Below are 21,129 nucleotides of genomic sequence, written 5' to 3' on the forward strand. Positions count from 1 at the left end.
TGGGCAGATGAAGGCAGTTGTGTCAACATTCCTCTACGTCCTGGCAATGAGTCAGACCTCAAGTCATTGTCCTGTACTCAAAATGAGATGATCCATGTTGAGCTTTGAATATGGATTTGGTTGAAAAAAAACCTAAAAACAAAAAATTGTGTGTGAGGTCTGAGGAAACCTGTGATGGAATATAGCTTAAAATATTCGACTAAAAAATGTTATAGACATTAATTGAAGTATTTACAAAATAACATAAAAGTAGGAGCACACTACTGTCTCTCATTGAGACAATCCTAAAATTGTCAGGACACAATATATAGCACTTAACACATTTATTAGACCACCTGTCATAAAAACAAGAGAAAAGTGCAAATAACTATAATTGTACATCTTAATCATTCAAGTGCTTTACTATTTTCCATTTTTTTGTAAAACAGTACATTTGAAATTTGAAAGAACAATTATGTTTTAGCATTAAAAATATCATTTCGGTTAAAGAACTTGTGTATTAATCATTACAGAAACATAAAAAAAAAATAACAAAACATTTTGATAATTACCAATGCCATCAATTTAGAGCAGCTGTGGCTTTGGGTGGTGGTCTAACACATTTGTTAAGCACTGTGTATGAGAGACCAAATTGTCTGCAACGTGTTCTGCCATGAGCCAATATGAGAACCATGCAGGGGCAATTCCAGAAAATTCACAGCAACCACGTGGACAAGCGTCCTGCCCCCAGCATGTTCAAGCCAAGCGCTCCTGCAATATAAAATATCCTGTAAAATACACAATACACAACCGCATTCATCATATGTGAAGGACAACCTCTGAAAAATACCCAGATATTTGGGTCCAGAAATTCAATACTGCAAAGTGTTACATGTATGTGATCAATGAGTTGCTTGCTCTCAAAAACAGAACCCTTGTAGCCCACTACAATGTAAAAGCCTTAACATTTTGATAATGTTTTGTGTGTTCTGAAAAAGAAATATTAGAATGGTCAATCTTAATAAAAGACTACATCAAAGTAGGCATGTTGAATGAATTTAAAACCAGACTCAAAAACTCAACTCAAGACCTCGTCGAACGTGCATGCGCTCGTAGAATACCGCGTCGAAAGAGCGTACAATCCAAAACAAAGCTTTGTTGTCTGCTTCCAATTACCATCACATGACCCATCCAGCCATCCTTACTTCCATTCATCCGCCCCTTCACAGCACTTGTGGCCCGATCCTGGCTATATACCTCTTTTCCGCTAAAAGAGGATGCATATGTGGCATGTGATTTACTCCTCAGCACAGAGTCACCAATGTTTTCCTCCTATGAAAGGGGCTCTTGTCATCATTGCCCCCTACAAATCAACAGTCTCCTGGTTCCTTCAGGTTCTTTGACTACACACCTCCATAGGACTCCGGCCTTGTCTAACAGTTCAGTAGCCTAATGTTAAATGAAAAGGCAAATCTGTATTGAGAGAATACAACAGGAGATGTGTGTGGTGTATTATTAAATATATTTCCATTCACCTTATTTCTATTTGTGTTAATGTACACAGGAATAAGACATTGTGAGGAGCCAACAAGAGGTTATGACCCCATGGGCACAAACATTATGGCTGTCACTGTATATCCAGGAGTAATTGTTAAATTCTCATTTGACTACAGCTACATGTATTGCGGGGTTTTTTTTTATTCCAAAGAAGTAAATAAGGAAATATTAATTAAATGACCATATACAAATGGAAATAAAAGTTGCAGAAAACAAACCAATACAAACAAAATATATCTTACAGTTAGTTTTGCAGCAGGCCCCTCTTTATAAAAATGCTCCATAAGCCTATGAATAAATGCACAGGCCAGTCAGATAGAAAAATGTTTCCTCTTCATACTGTAACTACACAATGTTATGGTTTTACGTATATTATGCAAAGGTTTCAACAGTGGTATCATAGTAGTACTGTGCAATTCTTTCTGTATGAACTGTTTTTTTAATGTGAGGCAAAAAAAAACAAAAAAAACAAGACAGGAAGATTACAGAATTCCTGCGCAGCAATTAATTCCATATTACACTCTGCATCATGGAGTTAAGTGTTACACAAACAATTGCATCAACAGAGAAAAAATGACAAAGCTGCTGTAAACTTCACAGGAGGAAGGTACTCATACCGTAGGTTTGCTACAGACTCCAAAATAAGTGACATACCAAACAAAAAAGCAAATGCAAAAGAAGGCCAGTTCAATGACAACAAAACAAAACAAAAAAAAAAGAAAACAGTGGGACCAAAAAAGTCATATAAGCACAGCTTACAAGGACAATAAAAAGTACACAATGTATACAAGTAGAACAAGTTGAAAAACAAAAAAAATAAGAAATGTGATGAATGTGACGTACCTTGATAAAATTATATAAAACCATGGTTCATTTAGTTCAAATCAGCCTTGAATGTAAAATATAAATTTGTCCAAAATATTACCTTTATGTATGTTTAACCTCCTGGCACATTGCCAAAGCTCATGTTTTAAGTGCTACTTTTAAAATAGCTTTGTCCCACTTAAAGGCTTACCTTTTTTGGCTGACTGGTATTAGAGTAATCACTTGAATAAAAGTTGGTAGCAACATTTAGGTCAACTCCACTTAAACTGGTCCACAGTTGAGGCAGATTTTAACACTCAATGCACAGTACCATTTAGTCTCATAACCTATAAGAACAACATTGAGATTAAAGCACCTTGTTACGTTAGCTTAAGGTAATGTGATCATTATTGGACATACATTTCTTTTTTCACTTAAAAGTCTATTTGCATATACAAATACATGTGAAATGATAACACAGCTCATATGTACTGACCTACTTTCTTTTCTAAGTTAAAATAGCAAAACAAAAAACGGTGGTCTCCTCCTCACCTGTACAGAACAACACCAAAACAGCCACTACTTTGCGTTTTACTGGATTATAATGACCTGTACCATTTGTTTTCTTATATGCAGCACAGGGAAACTGCAGATTTGGCTGTAATTCAGAGAAATTATGTAACTTCAAAGTGATTTATTAGCATGACATTAAGTGAGGGCATGGATAGCGTGGGTATCATTTTTGGCTTAGTGGTTTAGCTGACTGAGTAAAAACATACAGTAAGAGCACTTTCTGGGGATTTGGTGTTAGCAAAAGTATGGAAGTGGTTTCAAATAGCCATTTTCTGCAGAAACATGAAAAAGGTTGTTTGGCCTTCAACATAACATGTGCGATGGAACTAAACAACAGAGACCTAAGACCTTAGATCTAAAATGCTATTTTAGTGTATGGAAGAGCCTTGAACATACCATTGAAGCATAGAACATAACTTGTGCAGTTTGGGGTTCAAAATTACGTTGATTGAAGAACATTTCTGAGAATGTGGGGTAGAATTTTGAAAAGCTGTTGTGCTAGCAACAGGGAGAAGGGGATAAAATGGGTTTTATTTGCTAAAGACAAAGTTCTCCAACAAGTCACAATGAAAGTGTGAATGTGTTGAGCTCAACTGACAATATTTAAGAAATCCTTCATCTGAAAAGAATGACCTTGACAACAAAAAAACTGACGCTGCATTTTGGTCCAATGCAATAAAAAAAAGTAGCTTGCAATCCTTAGAGGATTCAAATTTTCTTGTTACTTTTAGTACCTTTAGTACCTGTGGAGAGCATTCACAAAAATAGCTATTTTCTTCTGCATAGCAAATCATATTTATGCAACCTCAAAAGCAATTCATATATAAATATAGTGGTGGACATACTGCAGCGGGATGGCGATGAATAATGAAAAATGTATAAGTGCCACTGTTTTCACAGTTGTGTCCGGCTTGGCCACAGGTTGTGATGTGAAATTGATACATAGTAAAAAAAAAAAGAAATGAAATCTTGAAATGTAATATAATTGTGTATAGAGGTCATTATAATACAACTCACCAATATGCCATCAATTTAAAAGCATCTGTCACTCTTGAGTGGTCTTGAAGTCACAGCACACTCGCATAGGAAAAGTTTAAATTCCTTGTCTGAAAAATGACGAATTCCAACAAATCCATTAAAGTTTTTCTGAAATGTGTCACAATCTTCGTGCCGTTTATTGTTAAAAACACCTACTTCACTATCTGTGGTGGCATGATGGCTGTCTTTTGCTGTGGCGTTTTGATTTCGGGTGTATCCAAAGTACCCTCCTTGCCTTTCTTCCGTGGGGGCTTTTTCATTGGGGTTTTCTTTGGTGTAGTATCCAACGTAGGGTCCCCTGACCTTGAGCCATTCAAGTCCTGCTTCTCTGGGCTCTTGGTTTCAGCAGTCCCCATGTCAGAAGAAACAGGCGTCACCATTTTCTGGAGGCTGTTTGAGGTGGGCAGCAGGGGCTTGGAGGAGCCCTGTTGGCTCAATCCACTGGAAGGGTTCCTCTTGGCTTTCTGTGGAGGTGTCGGCTTCTCCCGGGCTCCCTTGGGCGTAGAGAAACCATTGGTCTTCGTCAAGCCTGTCCCCTCGTTCCTGTTGATACTTTGGGTTTTCTCCTTGAGCTGAGCAGCCAGCAGTGTGGCAGCCTCAGAGTTCATATGGGGATGGATTACCTTGGGGCTCTTGGGTGGCTCCTTAGAGGTCTCCTTTGGATTGTCATTTGAACTTTTCTTCTCGGACGAGGAACTGTGGAAATTACTAATCTTCTTCAGGGCATTCTGAACTACACCATTAATGTGTTCCATGTGACTGGGACTGCTGTGTTCATCCCCTGACTTCTTACTTCTCAGAGATTTGTGTTTACTGGGGGAGTCATTGGCATCTGCTGCCTTTCCTTCCTGTTTCTTCTGTTGCTCACGGTTTCTTTCCTTCATTTTCTGACGCTCCTCACTCTTGGCTGAGCAATCACTTGAGCTTCTCTTTTTCTCCTTAGGCACTGCAAGTGCCTTCATGCACCCCTGCCCCTGCTGTTCTGGCTGTGGAGACCCTGGAGTATTTCCATGTATCCATGATATCTTGGGCTTGGTGGATGGGTCTGGTGGACGTGGTTTTGGCTTACCAGGTGAAGGTGGTGGTTTTCCATTGCGCTTGGCCTCTGGTGTAGGAGTTCCATCCCAATTCTTTCCACTTCCATCATCCTCTTTGGACTGCTTGGAGAGGCGAGCTATGCGGGCATAGAGCGCTGCAGTTGTGGACTCAGAACCACTGGTGGACCCTTCACTGTCAGATGACTTGATCGGGGGCTGCTCATTGCCCTCTGGCTTTGTGATACTGGTGTCTTTCAGAGAGGTATACTCTCCCGCATCATCCTCATTGGTGATGGCTTCTGGCTTATCCATCGCTGGGCTGGGGCTGCACTTCTCTTTGCTTTCATTCACAGATTCTGTTGGTTATTGGTAGATCATTTGGTATTAGTCAAAGATTATCTATCCAATATTCAAAATTAAAGTCATATTAATTGACCTTTATAAAGAAATAGAACGTCAGACATGATAACAGATAAATATTCAAATTATATATTAAAATACATAATAAATTATTACACAGTGACAATTAAGATTCAACTTATTTAGGACATAATTGATTGTGTGTCACAAGTCCTTTTTTAATAACTCAGTTTTCCCTCTGTGTAACAGTGTGTCTGTAAGCTGTTTATGTCGTTTACTTTCACAGTTGTGTTTGACTTCACAGACATAAGACAGAGAGGAAGGAGCCATCATTGATAAGCTAATGGCTAATGAGCATTTGTAAATTTACGTGTATCCCAGTGAGTTAGAAGTGATTGTTGCTAAAAGACGGTGAGGACAGATTGAAAGTTGAGTTATGGTGGAGAGCAGTAGGGAAATTGCCCTCTCTATTTGTGTTAGTGTACAATTGTGTCATACATTTGGTCCTCACAGCTATGAGACATTATTTTAGTCCCACCAGAAAATAATACACATGTACTGTATGTATCTGTATGACTTAATTTAATTTATAAACACATTCTCAAGAGCTGGAGAGGTTACGAGACAAAAGGATCCTATCCTTGTAAATCCAAAACCCTTTCATAATGTCAGAGTAATTATTTTGTGCCAGAGGCGTTTTGCTGAAAGTTAATTGTTTCAAAGTCCTTGAACCACTCATAGGGCTGGGAAAACACTGCTAAAAATACATCAATCAAACACATTTTCAAAAAGAAAACAAACAAAACCTCACTTGCAGTCTTTCAGACTAGAAACTGTTCAAATGGGCGTTTCCCACCCAACTTCAAGGAGTTAGTCAGTGTTTGGATTTGTTTCATATGCTGACTTGACTATTCCATTTCCTGTTTATACTCTGTGTGTTCTCCAAGCAAAACATGTTTCTAGATGGCATGATACAAGGTCAGCTATCTCTGTGATTACAGATGATGTCATTGTACAGCATTTTGTGGATCTTGCGTGTCAATTAAATTGTTTATTTATTGTTAACAGTGACTCACCTTCATGGGGTAGACAGTAAACTGGCCCCTCATCTCCACTGTCAAAGGAAGAGAAGGACTCCTGGGATGACCAGGAGGTAGGGGAGGGCTGCTCGGCCACTGAAGGGGGTTCGATGAAGCTGCAGTTAAAGGTGTCTGGATCATGGTGGGCTACTGAGAACAGAAAACAAATGCAGAAGCTAAACGGTGAGCTAGAGGCTATTGAACAATGTTACAAGAATAACAGTCTGTCCTCATTCATTCTTACAACTGCTGCAGAAATGTTGGTTTAAGTGAGTCTGCAGACAAAAAAAGGTTTTATTGGTTTGGTGTGTGGGTTAACAAACACAGCAATGTTATTGGTTTTTGAAATCAAACGCTTTTCAGTATAAGCCTTTTAGTTTCATCCTGTAAGGCTAAACAATAGAAAAGAGACAGCTGATCATCATATGAGACAGACATTCTCAATTAACAAAAGATCAACAGCATTGTTTTAATGGACCAAATGCTCATTGTGTCCCAAACTAGCAGTAAACCAAGAGATACAGTATGCAAATGAGTCCTTTAAAAATTGCAGGCTGCCAAGATGTGGTTGGTCATTTACTAAATAATTTATTCATGTTCAAAAAAAACAGTCTTAGCTATGATATGTCATTGCTTTCACAATATATGAGATTGTAATAGATACAATGGTATTGCATTAAATTAAATACAAATTAATAAAATAATAAAAAAAAAAAAAAACACGAAAACTGTGTATCCTCCAAGCTCAGGTCCTCTACCAGTGGCCTGGGAGCCCAGGAGGGGTTCCACACAGTATCTCAGCTGTTCCTATGAATGCACTCTTCAGGAGAGAGATCTCAAATGTTGTTCCTGGAATCTGTTGGAGCCAGTCACTCTCCAGGTTTGGAGTTTACAGCCCTATCGCTACTGGGACAACAGTTGCCACATCTTCTCTAGCTCCTCTATCAGACCTTGGTATTTCTCAAGCTTCTCATGTTCCTTCTTCTTAATGTTGCTGTCACTATCCAAAGCCACTCTTTGTGATAATCTGGTTGAGGGGGTTCAGGCCTATGGAGAACAGCAGGGATGACAGAGCATCTCCATGGTATATTCCACATTTGATGCTCACTTGTGTGATGGGCTTTGAGTTGGCCTCTAGAGTCATCATGAGGCATGAAGTCACAGCCGTTGTGACTGCCCTGTCAACTACTAGTTGGTGCTTGGCTCCCCTGGTGTTACTGACAATTCCTTTTTGGGCTCTGCTCATGTATTGAACCATGTGCCTAGTCACCTTAGTTGTAACAATGCCTGACAGGAGCTTTCATGTTGTGCTGTGGCAGGATATAGGTCAGTACCGATTTTAGCTTCTAGCCTTCTTCTCCATGGAGGGTATTGCTCCTTAAGGCTTATGCTGTTCATCTTGTAGCCAAGCATCAAGATAATCACTGATGTAGCTGCTGCATATATCAGCTTGTTGGTCTCAGTGATGTTGTCAGTAGGGAAAGTTAGCAGTGCTGAGTTCAAGTCCTCTAGTAGAAATTCACTTGCAATTGATTGAAGCACATTGGAAAACTGAGGCTAGCAGTTGTTTCTTGTTGATATTTATGTTATGTATATATATATATATATATATATATATATATAACAACTCAGCTGTTTGCATTAAAGACACATCAAACAACTTGTGTGTCTCTATAGCGGTTCCAGCTGGTACTGTTGTTTTGTGACTATCATAAAGAAACAGCAAGTTCAGAAGTCATTGGGTCACAATAATCAGAAATTGTATATAATATATAAATACACCATTACACAGTTTTATAAAAGGTTGTGTATTTCAGCTTTAAAAATTACGCTAATAAAATTTCGGGTTTGTAGACTAAGCTAATAAGGATATGATTATCTCATCGTTATTTTGGTCTTCTCTAGGATGCAGAAGTTTAGGAAACCGGGCCACAAAATAAATTTTTTTCGCCATCTTCTTTTTTTTTTTTGCAGTGAAATGTAGGTCAAGTCATGTTTCTCCCTCACTTGCTCTCTCTGGCTCTCTCCATCTTCCTCCCCACACCTTCAGACACAGCAGCATTCTGCTGACCTGTCAGTCCTGCAACAGCTGTGGTCTCTGACGGACACACATGGTTTATCTTTCCATCTGGCATGAACAGTTCTCGCCCAAACTCTAAAAGCCATTACCTTGAGTTGACCGACCACATCTGATAATTCTATATGGCCGATGACACATGGGTCCATCCGTTAGTTTAGACCTCAGATAAACTCTCCATGCAAGGAATCCTCTAGCTGTGGCAGTGACCTGGCTAGGAACAACATCTTGCTCCTCAGGTGTTGTTGACTGTTACTGAGATACTTTAGGAGATCTGAGGCACGGTTTTTGGTGATCTTATATGGATTTATGGATATGTATTGGTATTTCATCAGTAATATCATTCTAGATAAGGCATCTTTCCTTATCTGTGTTTGATAGCTTTGCACTTCTGAAGTGCTCCAGAACAAGAGCATTAAAACCATACTGTGTATCATTAGCAGATGACCTATTTCCTCTCTGGTTCCGCTCATCATTAACAGCCAACTGAACAAGACTGACTTTTTTCATCACAAACGCTCTGATTTTTGTTTTCTCTCTCTCGATTCCCTTGCCCAGCTTTCTGCCTAACACCATATGCCAGTGAATAGATTTCGTCTCTTGAGATTTTTTGTCTCTCTGAAGTGTTGGTGTGTTGAAAATTGTGCTTCTTGCAGGGTGGATAATGTCAACACAGATCTAAGATGTCTCTGCTTTTTTTTGCACAGCACAGTGTGTGAAAAAGGAAACAACTACCATGACAAGTGTGTTGGATTTGTATGTGGAGGGTTGTTACATTTAAGGGCACCCCCATTTATGTGTTGATCATTTTAAGATGTTGTGTCTAATATACAATGAACACAATGATGATATACAGTGTGTTCCAAAGCAAGTAAACTACTAAACTAAGCTGCTGCTGCATGGCTGCGCTGAGAAATGCAGGAATGTAGAGCATCTGACCTTTGTTAAGTTAAGTTAGTGGACAAGCTAACACATGGGCATTTTGCAGCATTATGTGCATGCAGTGATGAACAACTGTTATCCTTGAAAGCAGCTCCCTCCGGACTGCAGGTCTAGCACAGATTGCAGATTGCACTGCAGACTGGATGCCACTGTGATCCATTCCTACTTGGAGGCCACAGCACAACAGGGCCTTATTGACACGTCCCAGCTGCAGAACTCTACCGTCACAGTTGCTTGGTGGGGGTTGGGGAAGCAAATGCATTTACAGACCTGGGGCAGTGGAAGTCTACAGGTTTAAGAGCTCAGCTGCAACGAAAAGGCTGCTTGTTCAAATGTCTGGTCCAGCACTGGAAGTCATGGGCACTGAGTAGGGGATACTAGTTTGTCAATAGTAAAAGGCCTGAAATAGCAGTGTTACTAGTTTGCCTGTTTAAACACAATTTAAACAAAAGCATTACACAATCAATATGGCTAGCTCAGAGGTTATGCCAATAATTACAATAACAATATAGATATAATGTGGGAACAATTTTGTTATAGGAAAGTAATACCATGGTAGTTCATAAGGATTTCTGTACAAGGAATCCTGGTCCTGGGGATCCACTGTCCTCCATGTTTTTGATGTTTTCCTGCCCCAACACACCTGATTCAAATGGTCAGCTAATCAACAATAATGACCCATTTATTTGAATCAGGTGTGTTGCAGTAGGGAAACATCTAAAGTGTCAGTGGGACATAATCTAAAAGCCAAGAGTAATTATCATAACCAAGCTATTACCTGGATACTAGCACAGTAACAACAGGCACTAATTAGGTTAAGTGTACTCATAAACATGATCATATATTTATATATTATTGTTATTGTTTTATTACTGAACTCTATCGAACAAGCCAACTCTTTGGTTCATTATTGTGTGAGAAGGGTTTTGTCTTTGTCAGTGTGAAGCTCAGTGTGTTATAGCAAATATGTTTGTAGAGCCAGCCAACTTTCCCCCATGGATAAATAAAGACAAAAAAGGCAGGTGGTGTGCTCTTAGTGCTGACCCAGGGGCAAGCAATTGGATTCTGTGGATGCAAGGAATGCAGAACAGACATGACTTTGTAAGACGTGTAGTAAATACTACACACAGTCATAGTTGTGCTAAAAGGTGAGCTGGTGACTTTGTTTTTATTTGGAGGCTAACTATGCAGACAAAAGGGCAAACATTGTCAGAATCCTCACACGCCTCCCTCCGTTTTGTTTTTTTTTTTTCGTTTTTTTTTTTCTTCTTTTTTTTTCAGTTGGTCTTGCCACATCTGCTGCCACTGACCCTGGTGTGGATAAATCACCATTGGCTGGGGTAAATTTGACCATTTCCTGTTTCCAGCCCCATCGGGCCCCCTCTGGAATGTGTGTCTGTGCGCAGGAGTGAGTATCCCCGGTCAGATTTAGACTTTCTTAAAACTGGCAGACATACTGTGGATAAACCAACAGAAAAACAAAGTAGCAAAAATGTATCTAAGGCAAACCAGGAAATAGAAGAGGCAGTAAATAATGTGTTATAGGAGAAAACCTGGATTTCAGCTCTATTGTGTCTAAGTGTCTTCTTCGTTATCTGTCAATTTTAACTTAATATTATAATTTACTTGCATTGTAAATGCAAAAAAAAAAAAGTGAGTTTGACATTGTGCCTCTGGCTGACACAGCTATTCACATGGTCAGGCTCTTGCCCCATTCTGACATCATAACAAAGGCAACTCTGTCCAAGTGTTGTATTTTGCAGTGAGGTATAATGGAGACAGACTCTAGCTTAAATATTAAATTGGGGGCCACGTGCTGCTCATGCAAGGAAAAGAAACCATGTCTCCTTTCACACCACACTCACTTCAGTAAATGTCAATTTCATGTTGCTTGTTTTGCCTTAAGACATTCAGTTTACAATGACAATCAGTCATGTCTGAGAAGTGGAAACCAGAAAATATGCAGCATTCTTTTTTTAATTGATGTTGACTGTACTTTAATTCATTCCTTGTTTGGCTATCTATTTCTTCTTATTATTGTTAAGCACGTTGTTACATTGCATTGTATATTTTGCACAATCGTCCTCTGAGCTCTTATATGCTCTTTCTTGTACAATAAGAATAATAATTGTATGTGCTCAAAAACATTGTGCATTTAGCCTTCAACTGCATGCACTATTCAATTAAGAAGATTTATTCACACTGTACAGAGATTAAAGAGATACAGTAATAATAAAATGATTGATTTGTTTGTATAATCACGTGCAGTGAGGTTAAAAAGATCAACATATAGTTTTTTTCTTTCTTTCTGTCTACTATACTAAGAGAAAAAAAATGAAATGACTGGGGTCACAGACAGATCTGTCACACACCACGAGTCCTCCAAATGGGGCAGGAGGGCTGCAGTGTCTACCCAAACAGTGCTGCCTTTGATAGCACATCACTCACCACCACCCGAGGCCCCTTGACAACCACTGGGCTTCTTTTAATAACACAGCCTCCTCCTTAGCCCCAGAAAAGATGATGGAAATGAGCAAAGAAAATGGGAAGAAAAAAGCCCCAGTTTGGGGTTGTAATAACATGAACACATGGCATTTGAGGGTGCCAAGAATAATAAGGGGCTCTAAAACCAGTGCATTCCTTTCAAATGAAACCCCACACTCGCCTGGCAGCCACCATACACTTTTCAACATTATTCATCATCTAAGAGGCAGACAAAGGTACCACTAGAGGAAAATGCTCACTCTGATGGCCATCCATCTGTGTCACACACTGAATTCACCGTTGTCATATTCGACGACATCCCCACTGTGATGTCGTCATCTGTTGTTAATGCGTCAGCTTTTCAAAAAGTTAACTCGGGGATTTGGACTCCAGCAGCCCATGTTGCATGCACCCAAGAGACAGATCACATAAACGAAAGCAGCATCCAGCAGCACTGCGGTGGGGCATGAGAAAGAGTTTAGGGGCTTACCGACTACTTTGGGCAGTTTCTGTCGCCTCAGTGGAATACGGGGAAGTTTAGTGCTGATTCGGCTGAATCGTCCACACAGGATCCGCTTGGCTTTTTTGCTGTTGGTAGAGTTGTCTTGGTTAGGACTGTAAAAGAGATGATGCTATGGAAATCCAAATGATTCACAACAAGGGATATTAAACCTGGCCCTGTGCCTCCTTTGAGGCCTTGCTGGCTACATCACAGTGCCACTCAATGTCAATATTTACTTCAATCTTTAAAAAAAAAAGAAAGAAATATATTTTCTACAAATTTTTAAAATGACTTTAAAAACAATGACGACCCTGATCTTGAATTAGCCTGCAAAAATATGACAAACGGTATCTGTCACTTACTTGTGGTCATCTTTGTGTCGACACAGGCAGCAGCAGCACAGCAGCGAGAGCAGGACAATCAGTAAAAACGAGACCAGCGTTCCAGCCGCAATCACACCCATCCGCTGGTTGGGCTCTAAAAGATGAGATGTTGAGAATTCTGGGTGTGCCACACTGGCACAGGGAAGCACCCGTCACTCTGAAAATACTTTCTTGTTTTTGTTAATGTGAAAGTTAGCTCATATGATAAAGCATAGAGCTAAAATAATACCTGATTTACAGAAGCTGCTATGACACGAGGCATCTCAGGGGGAAGTGATTTCTTGGTTTCAACAGGCTGAAATTCACTATTAATCTTATCTCTCACAAGACATAAGACCGCTTACCCTTTCATTACTGATTTCTTGCAAGCAACTTCCTCCCCTCAAACCCCTCATTACTACACACCCTTCACCATAAGTCCATGATTTAATAGCTCCCCTCCCACTTCGAGTGAGATACACCCCAGATAAAAAGTGCAGCATTGCTAAATGATATTAAGTGCTTGCAAGATACTGGAGAAGAAAAGAACCATGGCATACAACCGGAGATGGTGGATTTTAAAGAAACATTGGACATGGCGAGTCTACCAAGTCTCAGGTTGTAAATACTAACATTTTGGGATGGGGGCCCCCTGTCCTTAGTCCGTCCCACAAGCATGGACAGACCCACAAATCTCATGTATGGCAGTTTTGCTGCCTTTATTGTTTGACTGTCCTTTTAGACTCAATAATTTAGTTGTGTTTGTGTAGGTTGCTTTGCAGCATAGGCAGTTGTTGCCAATGCTGCAAAATTGACCTTTCCATCAAAGATGTGTACACAGTTGACAATAGAAGTGTCTGCTCTCTGAACTGTTTAAAGTGCTGTTCAGGTTGCATTTTACTGTCTCAACCTCAAGCCAGAAACGGATCATTTTTAAAATGCATTTTATTCATTTATATTACATCAGATCCCAAATTAAACTAGTTATTTGGGCAACACTGAGTTTGTTTGCTTGCCCCTTACACCCAAGCCCATCGGTACCCATTAAGATGCATCAACACTAGAAATTCATGCTATCTTTAAAGTCCTGGGCTGGATTTCCTCAAGGCTGTAAAGAGAGGCTATGGATAAGTCCTCTCTCAAATCACTTGATTTATATTGTGTTTGAAGATTATAATGAAATTATTGTTCAAAATAATGTTTCCTACACACTTTTAATTGGGCAAGTAGTGATCATTACTTCACATCAGGCTGAGATGGATTGTTGCGTGGTGAGTTTTGTAAATGTGGTAAGCTAAAAGTGATGAGGCCTTGAAATATCATTGAACCACCTCCTCATTATGTCCTCGCACAAAAAATCCCTGCTACCTCTGCATCCTCCAAAATCATATTCTTCCTGCCTGGCTGCCTCCAGTCATCTATTTCCAAGCCATCCACTTTTTTCTTTCTTCTTTGTCTCCCTTCCAAGGTCTCTTTTTCTCTCCATTTTCTCCATCCCCCTCTTCTTTCTTCTTCCTTCCTTTCCTTCTCTCCCTCTCTTTCTTTCTCTTCCCTCCCCTCTCTCCCTCTAGCTGGACAGGAATAGAGCCAACAAACACAGCCATAAAAAGAACGCCGGTCTGGGTCTGGAAACAGTATCAAGGACCCGCTACGTTAACTTTCCCACTACACACACTGACCTGAATAGATGTGTTTGTGGGTACTCGGTGTACACGGCCAACTATTAGACATTTAATACACAAACTGCACTAGTGCCGTCTGGCTTTTTGGACAAACACATTCAGAGGGTTCGGACTGTTTCTGTAAAACAGATCTGTTTTGTCTTAGAAAAAGACTGGGTCCTGTTTCTGTTCACAGAAAACCCTGAAAAACATCGTGACCACAAAGCATGTGCTGGCTCTTAATATAAAAATGTTTTCTTACGAAGATAGCAGGCCCCAGACACAGGATCACAGTCCCTGTCATGGCAAGAGCAAGTTTGATTGCAGTTCACTCCGTACTGGCCAGGTTGACAGGTCATATTGCAGCTTGAATACAGAGAGGAGACAAAAACAACATCTGTTTTATGTCTGTTCCAAGCGACAGATGTGTCAAATGAGAGACACCGAGGGAAAGAATGGGGGATAAGTAGGGTCACATCAGTGTTTCAAACATTTTTTTTACTCTCTGACGGAAGCCTTAGGGAATTTAACACTTTGTACTCTAAGACCATGCTTTACCAGTTATGTAAAGATATCCCTGAAGACACAAGCTCACGCCTTCAAAACATGTAAGCGTGTGACGAATGTAACATCGATCCTTTTTACTCTACACAGTGTGCTGCAAAGACAGACAGATTTTAGAAGGTTCTGTGACTTACTAGGTGCCATAAAACCCCGGGTCACAGAGGCACTCTCCGGTGACAACGTGACAGATGCCATTATAACAGTGACTGCAGTTGTTCTCACAGTTCTCTCCATATGTGCCATTGGGGCAGCGCACCTCGCACCTACGACACACAAGAGGAACGTCATAATCACAGTCTTTTACAAAAACGCTGTCACAGTAGATACTAAATAGAGGCACTGACTATCTGTGTTGCAAGAAAGCAGGCAAAGCAGGCATTTACCAGGGGGCCAAATGTTAAGAGGGGGGCCCCTGAGAGTGGGTGATTATATCAGTCTGCAGCAATGACAGTTTTGTGAGTAACCCTTACATTCGATGGCAGCTACAGTAATTACATGATCATACAAAAACACCATTTACATTATTACATGGCCTCTAACTGTACCAACAAAAACGTTTATGGTGGTGGTTCAGATAGTGTTATGTTAAATAAATAAGTTTTAAGCAATATAAAAATGGATTAGCAATTTAGCAATTAAAGTTTACCAGTGCTCTAGCATCTTCCTACAATCTTAATGCATTAATGGCAGATACTATGGTCTGGATAATTGTAACCCCCAGGTCCTTTAAACACTCGTGACAGCTGCCTTTATCTTCTTATGAAATGACATAGCTCACACCATTTCATGTTTGCATGCTTCTTTCTAGAAATGTACTGTGTTTTCTTACCTGTCCCCAATCCAGCCAGGGTTACAGTGGGAGCACTTGCCATGAATGGGGTCGCAGTGGTGACCGTCCTTACAGGTGGGACACACTTCCTGGCAGTTTTCGCCAAAGAAGCCCTTGGAGCAGAGCTGATCACACCGTGTCCCGTTCCAGCCTCTGTCACAGGTGATGCAGCGTCCCTCTGTAACTTTACAAGGCTGCTGGCCCTTGCAGTGTCCACATCTGTAGTGAGCCAAACAAAAACAAAAACAGACAAGGATTTGTCTTGTTTGTTCACACAAAAATTCTTCTAGCTCATCTGCGTGTAATAAAACAATTTAACGTGATGGAGGACATCTGTATTTGCATGTTTTCTATCGCCGCTCTGATGACCATTTAAAGAGGGAGATAAACAACACTGAACTCTAACTTTGTTCTCTTTGGGTATATAAAGACTGTATCATGTGAGAATGTCCCAGGTCCATGGAAGGTAAAGTACTTAACTTGAATCACGTTGATATGTTGGATGATTATGGGATAATGTGAATACCAACTACCACATCTCAATGTTTTATTGCTACATTTAAGTAACATGTTCAGATATTCTAATGGTTATCAGCTGCAGTTTGTATTAAATCTTCATATCGAAACCACATAATTGCACCATCAGAGAAGGGACCTTAATGTTAGGCATCTGTAAAACTGCATGTTTCCTGTGTTTTTGAAATGGTACATTTGCTCTCTGCCAATTTCCCCCCACCTGTTCCTGCAGTTCTGTCCATAGAATCCAGCAGGACAAGGTTCCCTGCAGAACTTTCCACGGTAGCCTGGAGTGCACGTACATGAGCCATCGGCTTGGTTGCATTTACCGTGGACACACTGGCAGTATCGCTCACACCGTTGGCCCCACAGCCTCTCACGGCACTGGCAGCGTCCCGTGAACTGCTCACATGGTGAGTTGTTACAACTACACTGGATTGCACAGTTCCTCCCCGTCCAGCCGGGGTTGCACTGGCAGCGACCTGTCATCGCATCACAGACGGAGTTGATGCTGCAGTAGCAGTTGTTGTTGCACTGGGGACCCCAGGCACCAGGGTGGCATGTGCATTTGCCTGTCTCTTGATCACATTTGCCCTTTTGGCACAGGCACACATTCTCGCAGTTCGGTCCCCAGCGGTTGTGGTTGCAGGTACACTGGCCGGTCAAGTCATCGCACTGGCCGTTTGGGTAGCAAATACATTTCCCTTTGCAGTCAGGACCCCAGAACTGTGCGGGACACTCTATGAAAAGAGAGTGTTGACATTAGTGTCAACATCAACTGGTGGCACTGGAGAGCATGTTACAGAAAAGGAAAGTGAATTCATCTTGTGGGCACTATAAATACTATACACTATAAAACACGTTTTCACAAGCAGGTATATGATGATTTTTGAAGAACATTAACCTTGATAAATGCAATGGAGATGTCTGCATCTCTCACATTGCAAATCCTGCAGGGCAGAATCAGAGCGCACAAAACAATTATGAAGACCAGTGATAACGTCACACTAGTTACACTTTTCTCTCTTTCACTTTGCCTTTCAAACTCTCTCTGAGTGATTTTAGAACACGGTACAATGGATGTTATGACATCACGCCAGTAAAAGCTCAGAGACAGCATCTGGCCTGCCAACTTAGACGAAATAGTAGAAAAACAATTTCAAGTTCAAGTTCATCATGGTGTCACGCATCACTGCCAATTGGAGCTGATAAAAATCTGTCTATTGCAGAAGTCATTAGACCTGGAAGCGAATTCAAATTGTATCCATTCCCACTGCGGACAAAAGCTAATTGTAGAAAAGTGGCTTTGACAGGACTATGCTGCTCGCATGACTGAAAACCCCCCCAGTAAAAGCTACTTTCTGTAAAGTTGAGATTTAGGTGAAACAATGTCTTTAACAACTTGACATTTCAACACCATATTTAAAAGGCAAAGGAGAGATATTGTGAATGTAATAGTAAAAGAAAACAACATCAACAATCTCTTACTGGTGTCACAGCTAGCTCCAAAGTATCCATGGCGACAGCGACATTCATTTGGCCTGACACACACCTCATTTTCCTTGCAGGTGAAGTTGCCTTCACAGAGAGCTGGGGCGAACAAGAACAGGCCACATTATTCAACTGGCTTGCACAATGAGCAGTGTGACGTTAGCGATGTGTAACGGTTACATACGTGTCAGGCATTCGTCCCCTAGCTGCCCCCAACCGCTGCAACACAGCAATCCTGACGACCTAGGAGAGAAATTATGACGATATCCAAAATGAGAGGGGAGAAGATAAAGCACCGAGCTAAAACACGGTAAAAAACAAACATATCAAGACGGCAACATCCACACCCAGCTCATGCTCACTTCATCTCACAGTTCTTATTGATGTGGTTTGGGCCAAATTTGGCAAACGTGTGCAGAGACTCATGTGCTTAACACATGGTTGCATCATTTTGTGAGCAGGGTTCATTTACAACTAACTGGGGCTGGTAGCCACTTTAAAAGGCCCTGAACCCTCCAGATATGCAGTTTATCAGCTCCTCCAGCCTTTTAGGAAAATTTAAGAAAGGAGCATTAATATTCATAAGAGACATTTTGCAGTTAAGTTTGCGGCCTGTCAGGAGAGGATGGATGTGTCTCTTCTTCCTCCCACTCCTGTGACCTGTATGGGGGCCTCTGCTTTACATCTGCCTCCCTTGCAGCATCTGGAGAAGGAAGGTTGTCTTCTGTCAATGAACAGGGAGCTTTTTTATTCTAAAATGGGCACGTGGAAGATGTCACAGGCTTAACCTCTGCATGCTTTCACTTGTTATGAGAGCGAAAAAATAAGCCTTTAGACAAATTTTAACACACAAAACGTCTCGGGACTTAACTATGTGGCTTCATATTTTGACGAACTCCAGTTGAAAGTGTTGAGTTGATCCTTGTTGACCTTTAACATGCGGCAAATCATGTCAGCGCTCACTTCAAGGGTGGCTTTTTATACTTATTCAACTGTGTATTTTCTGCATCACAGCTCTAAGCGTCACCTTCTTTGTACCCAGATGTTTTTGGGAACATTCAAGTCTAAAGACAATCACTGTTGTGGAAATCACTGTCAAGAGGTTGAGTTGGGACATATGCTTCCATTCCAGCTAGATTTCAGCAGCTGATTTTGCAAAGCGAAACATGCTGGAAAAGCTGAGTCGTGATGATAAATTGTGAACTACTTCCTCCTATTCATTCTGTTCACTCAGTTGAAAACTATAAACACAATACGAAACACAAAAATAAAAACACAATGGGCATAAAGGGGAAAACAAGCACTGCAGTGGATGCTGAATAATGGAAAGAGGGCAAAATGTCAAACCTGTAGAAGTAACTGCTAAAAATATTACACTGAAAACTCCACAGTGCACAAACATACAATTTATAAAGCAAATCTATGACATGGCAGCTTCATCTTTCATGTCAAAGGTAAGTGGCTTTTCCAGTGTGTTTGACTACAGAGCATATATAGCTCCTTTTTATTTCCAACTGTGTGCAATGGAGGTCACACTGTAGTATAACATAATATACTTTGACAAACTGTGAGGACAGTATTTGTTTTTTTAACACACAAATGTGCCTGAAAAACAATCCCTGTGACTATTTTTGCTGCTTCTCTCCAACCATTTCTAGTCAGTCAGCAATTGTGGCCTTGGCCATTTTCCTTTTTAAACTAGTGACCAGACGTCCACACACAGGCTCGACTATATTACTCGAGGTCATCCAGCAATACTCTTTGGATAACTTACACTATGATCAGTCAGAGACTGTCAATACCTGTACACTTTAAATGTATGCATCATTATAATCTGTTTACTAACAAACACACAAGGAAGGAAGTCCCACTGAGATGAAGGTAATCATATTTCAAACACATTCAGCTACACAAACTGTCAACATATCAATACACACCATAAAATATCAAAAACACGATATACAAGAGGAATAAAGAGGCAAATAGATTTCCTATAAACAAAAACAACCACATCTCATTCACCATTCATTGACTGTGTGTTGAAATTTGAATGTGTCGAAATGAATGTTTTATAAACTTCCAGAAAGTTCTCCAAAAAACCTCAGTGTCACCAAATGGTGCCTCCAAAGCTGTGAAGGTCAACTGGTGCGCCCCCTACAGAAGGATAAAACACTCTAGTTCCAGATGTACACATCTGTATGGCTGCTTTCTTCAATGGACTCCTCCTCCTCCTCCTCCTCCTCCTGCATGCATGCATGCATGCTATACAATGATAATGTAGGAAAAGTAGGTCAAGGTAAAGTATATATGTATATAATGATATTACAGTGTAACTATAACACTCGTGAAGAGAGAACATCAGTGGTTAAGTTCGACTCAACCTATTCGTGCCAATAGTGCAATTATAATTATCTCGTGTTCTTTTTAAAGCACGATTCCCTTGAGCCAGTGAAATAAAGAATAGAGGTGACACAAGTTATTTGAATGTAAATACAACCCTGAGTTGACTTTTAAAATGTCCTACCTTGAAATAAAACGGAATGAGGAAAGAGTGGTATGCGGAAAACTTAGTCACAAAACTGATTTCTATGTCCAACCATGTGTAATAAATGCTTTTTTTCTCCTGCAGAGATGCTTACCCCGGTGCTTTGCATACATTCTTGCCTTTGGGCTTGAGTTCTTGGCAGAAACTGCAGCAAAAGAAGAGACAAACCACCGCAACGACGGCAAAAGAGTCCTTCACTTCCATTGTACAAGCAGCAGCATCCTTCTAGACGCCGTTTTCTCTCCGCATTTCGTTCCTCCACAAAAAAGTCCTGACGCTGGGATTGTCACTGTGTTTCCAAGCACATAATCCAGATGCAGCTTCTTTATGGACTCAACATCCTTTTGGTCACCGAAAAACCCCTCAACAGCAGCTTAAAAAAGAAAACGGAAACGGTATCCCTTCAGCTGCGAAGTCACCAAGGCAAAACGCGAAAATGACACTTCTCTTCGTGTGCGTCGTTCTCCTGGAGTGCGCCATTTATTCCATGAAAGTTTCTAAAAGTTGATGGCTCCAGGATTACGCAGACGTAAATCACGTTGTAATGTCCTGGTGGACGCCCGGGAACTATGTGATAATACTTACAAGACGATCTAATAATGATGATGATGATTATTATTACTAATAATGTTATTAATAATAAAACAGGCACATTAGCTGCCTTCTTGCTTTGTCCTCTCGGAGGAAAAGCGCTTAACTCGTAACTTCTGTCCTCTGCTGCGCTCTCAG

At 40.6% G+C, this 21,129-nt stretch overlaps 1 protein-coding gene across 2 annotated transcripts; it reads right to left on the bottom strand.

The window, feature by feature from the left end:
• Nucleotides 1–1,784: 1,784 nt before the first annotated feature.
• On the bottom strand, nt 1,785–20,662 carry scarf2 (scavenger receptor class F, member 2). 2 transcript variants are annotated; one of them, XM_044026768.1, is made up of 11 exons: nt 20,495–20,662; nt 18,040–18,098; nt 17,853–17,954; nt 16,585–17,104; nt 15,849–16,067; nt 15,154–15,282; nt 14,718–14,821; nt 12,795–12,909; nt 12,421–12,518; nt 6,425–6,577; nt 1,785–5,344 (listed from the first exon to the last, which is right to left on the bottom strand). In XM_044026768.1, exons 1-11 carry the CDS (start codon nt 20,602–20,604, stop codon nt 4,104–4,106), a joined length of 2,850 nt encoding a protein of 949 aa, XP_043882703.1. In that variant the 5' UTR covers nt 20,605–20,662; the 3' UTR covers nt 1,785–4,103. The 2 variants fall into 2 exon arrangements, with proteins under 2 accessions (XP_043882703.1, XP_043882702.1); XM_044026767.1 differs by having other exon boundaries at nt 12,421–12,545.
• Between the last annotated feature and the right edge of the window lie 467 nt (nt 20,663–21,129).

Source organism: Solea senegalensis, linkage group LG5 (assembly GCF_019176455.1).
Source record: "Solea senegalensis isolate Sse05_10M linkage group LG5, IFAPA_SoseM_1, whole genome shotgun sequence".
Taxonomy (NCBI): Eukaryota; Metazoa; Chordata; class Actinopteri; order Pleuronectiformes; family Soleidae; genus Solea; species Solea senegalensis.

Bases quoted from the DNA above. Each gene is read 5' to 3' on its own strand.
- scarf2 (XM_044026767.1), bottom strand. From the start codon at position 20,604: ATGGAAGTGAAGGACTCTTTTGCCGTCGTTGCGGTGGTTTGTCTCTTC. The intron at 17,955-18,039 runs GTATGTAACCGT...TGTTCGCCCCAG, and splicing joins AGGGGACGAATGCCTGACAC to CTCTCTGTGAAGGCAACTTC. The intron at 17,105-17,852 runs GTAAGAGATTGT...CTCTTTTCATAG, and splicing joins TGGAGCTAGCTGTGACACCA to AGTGTCCCGCACAGTTCTGG.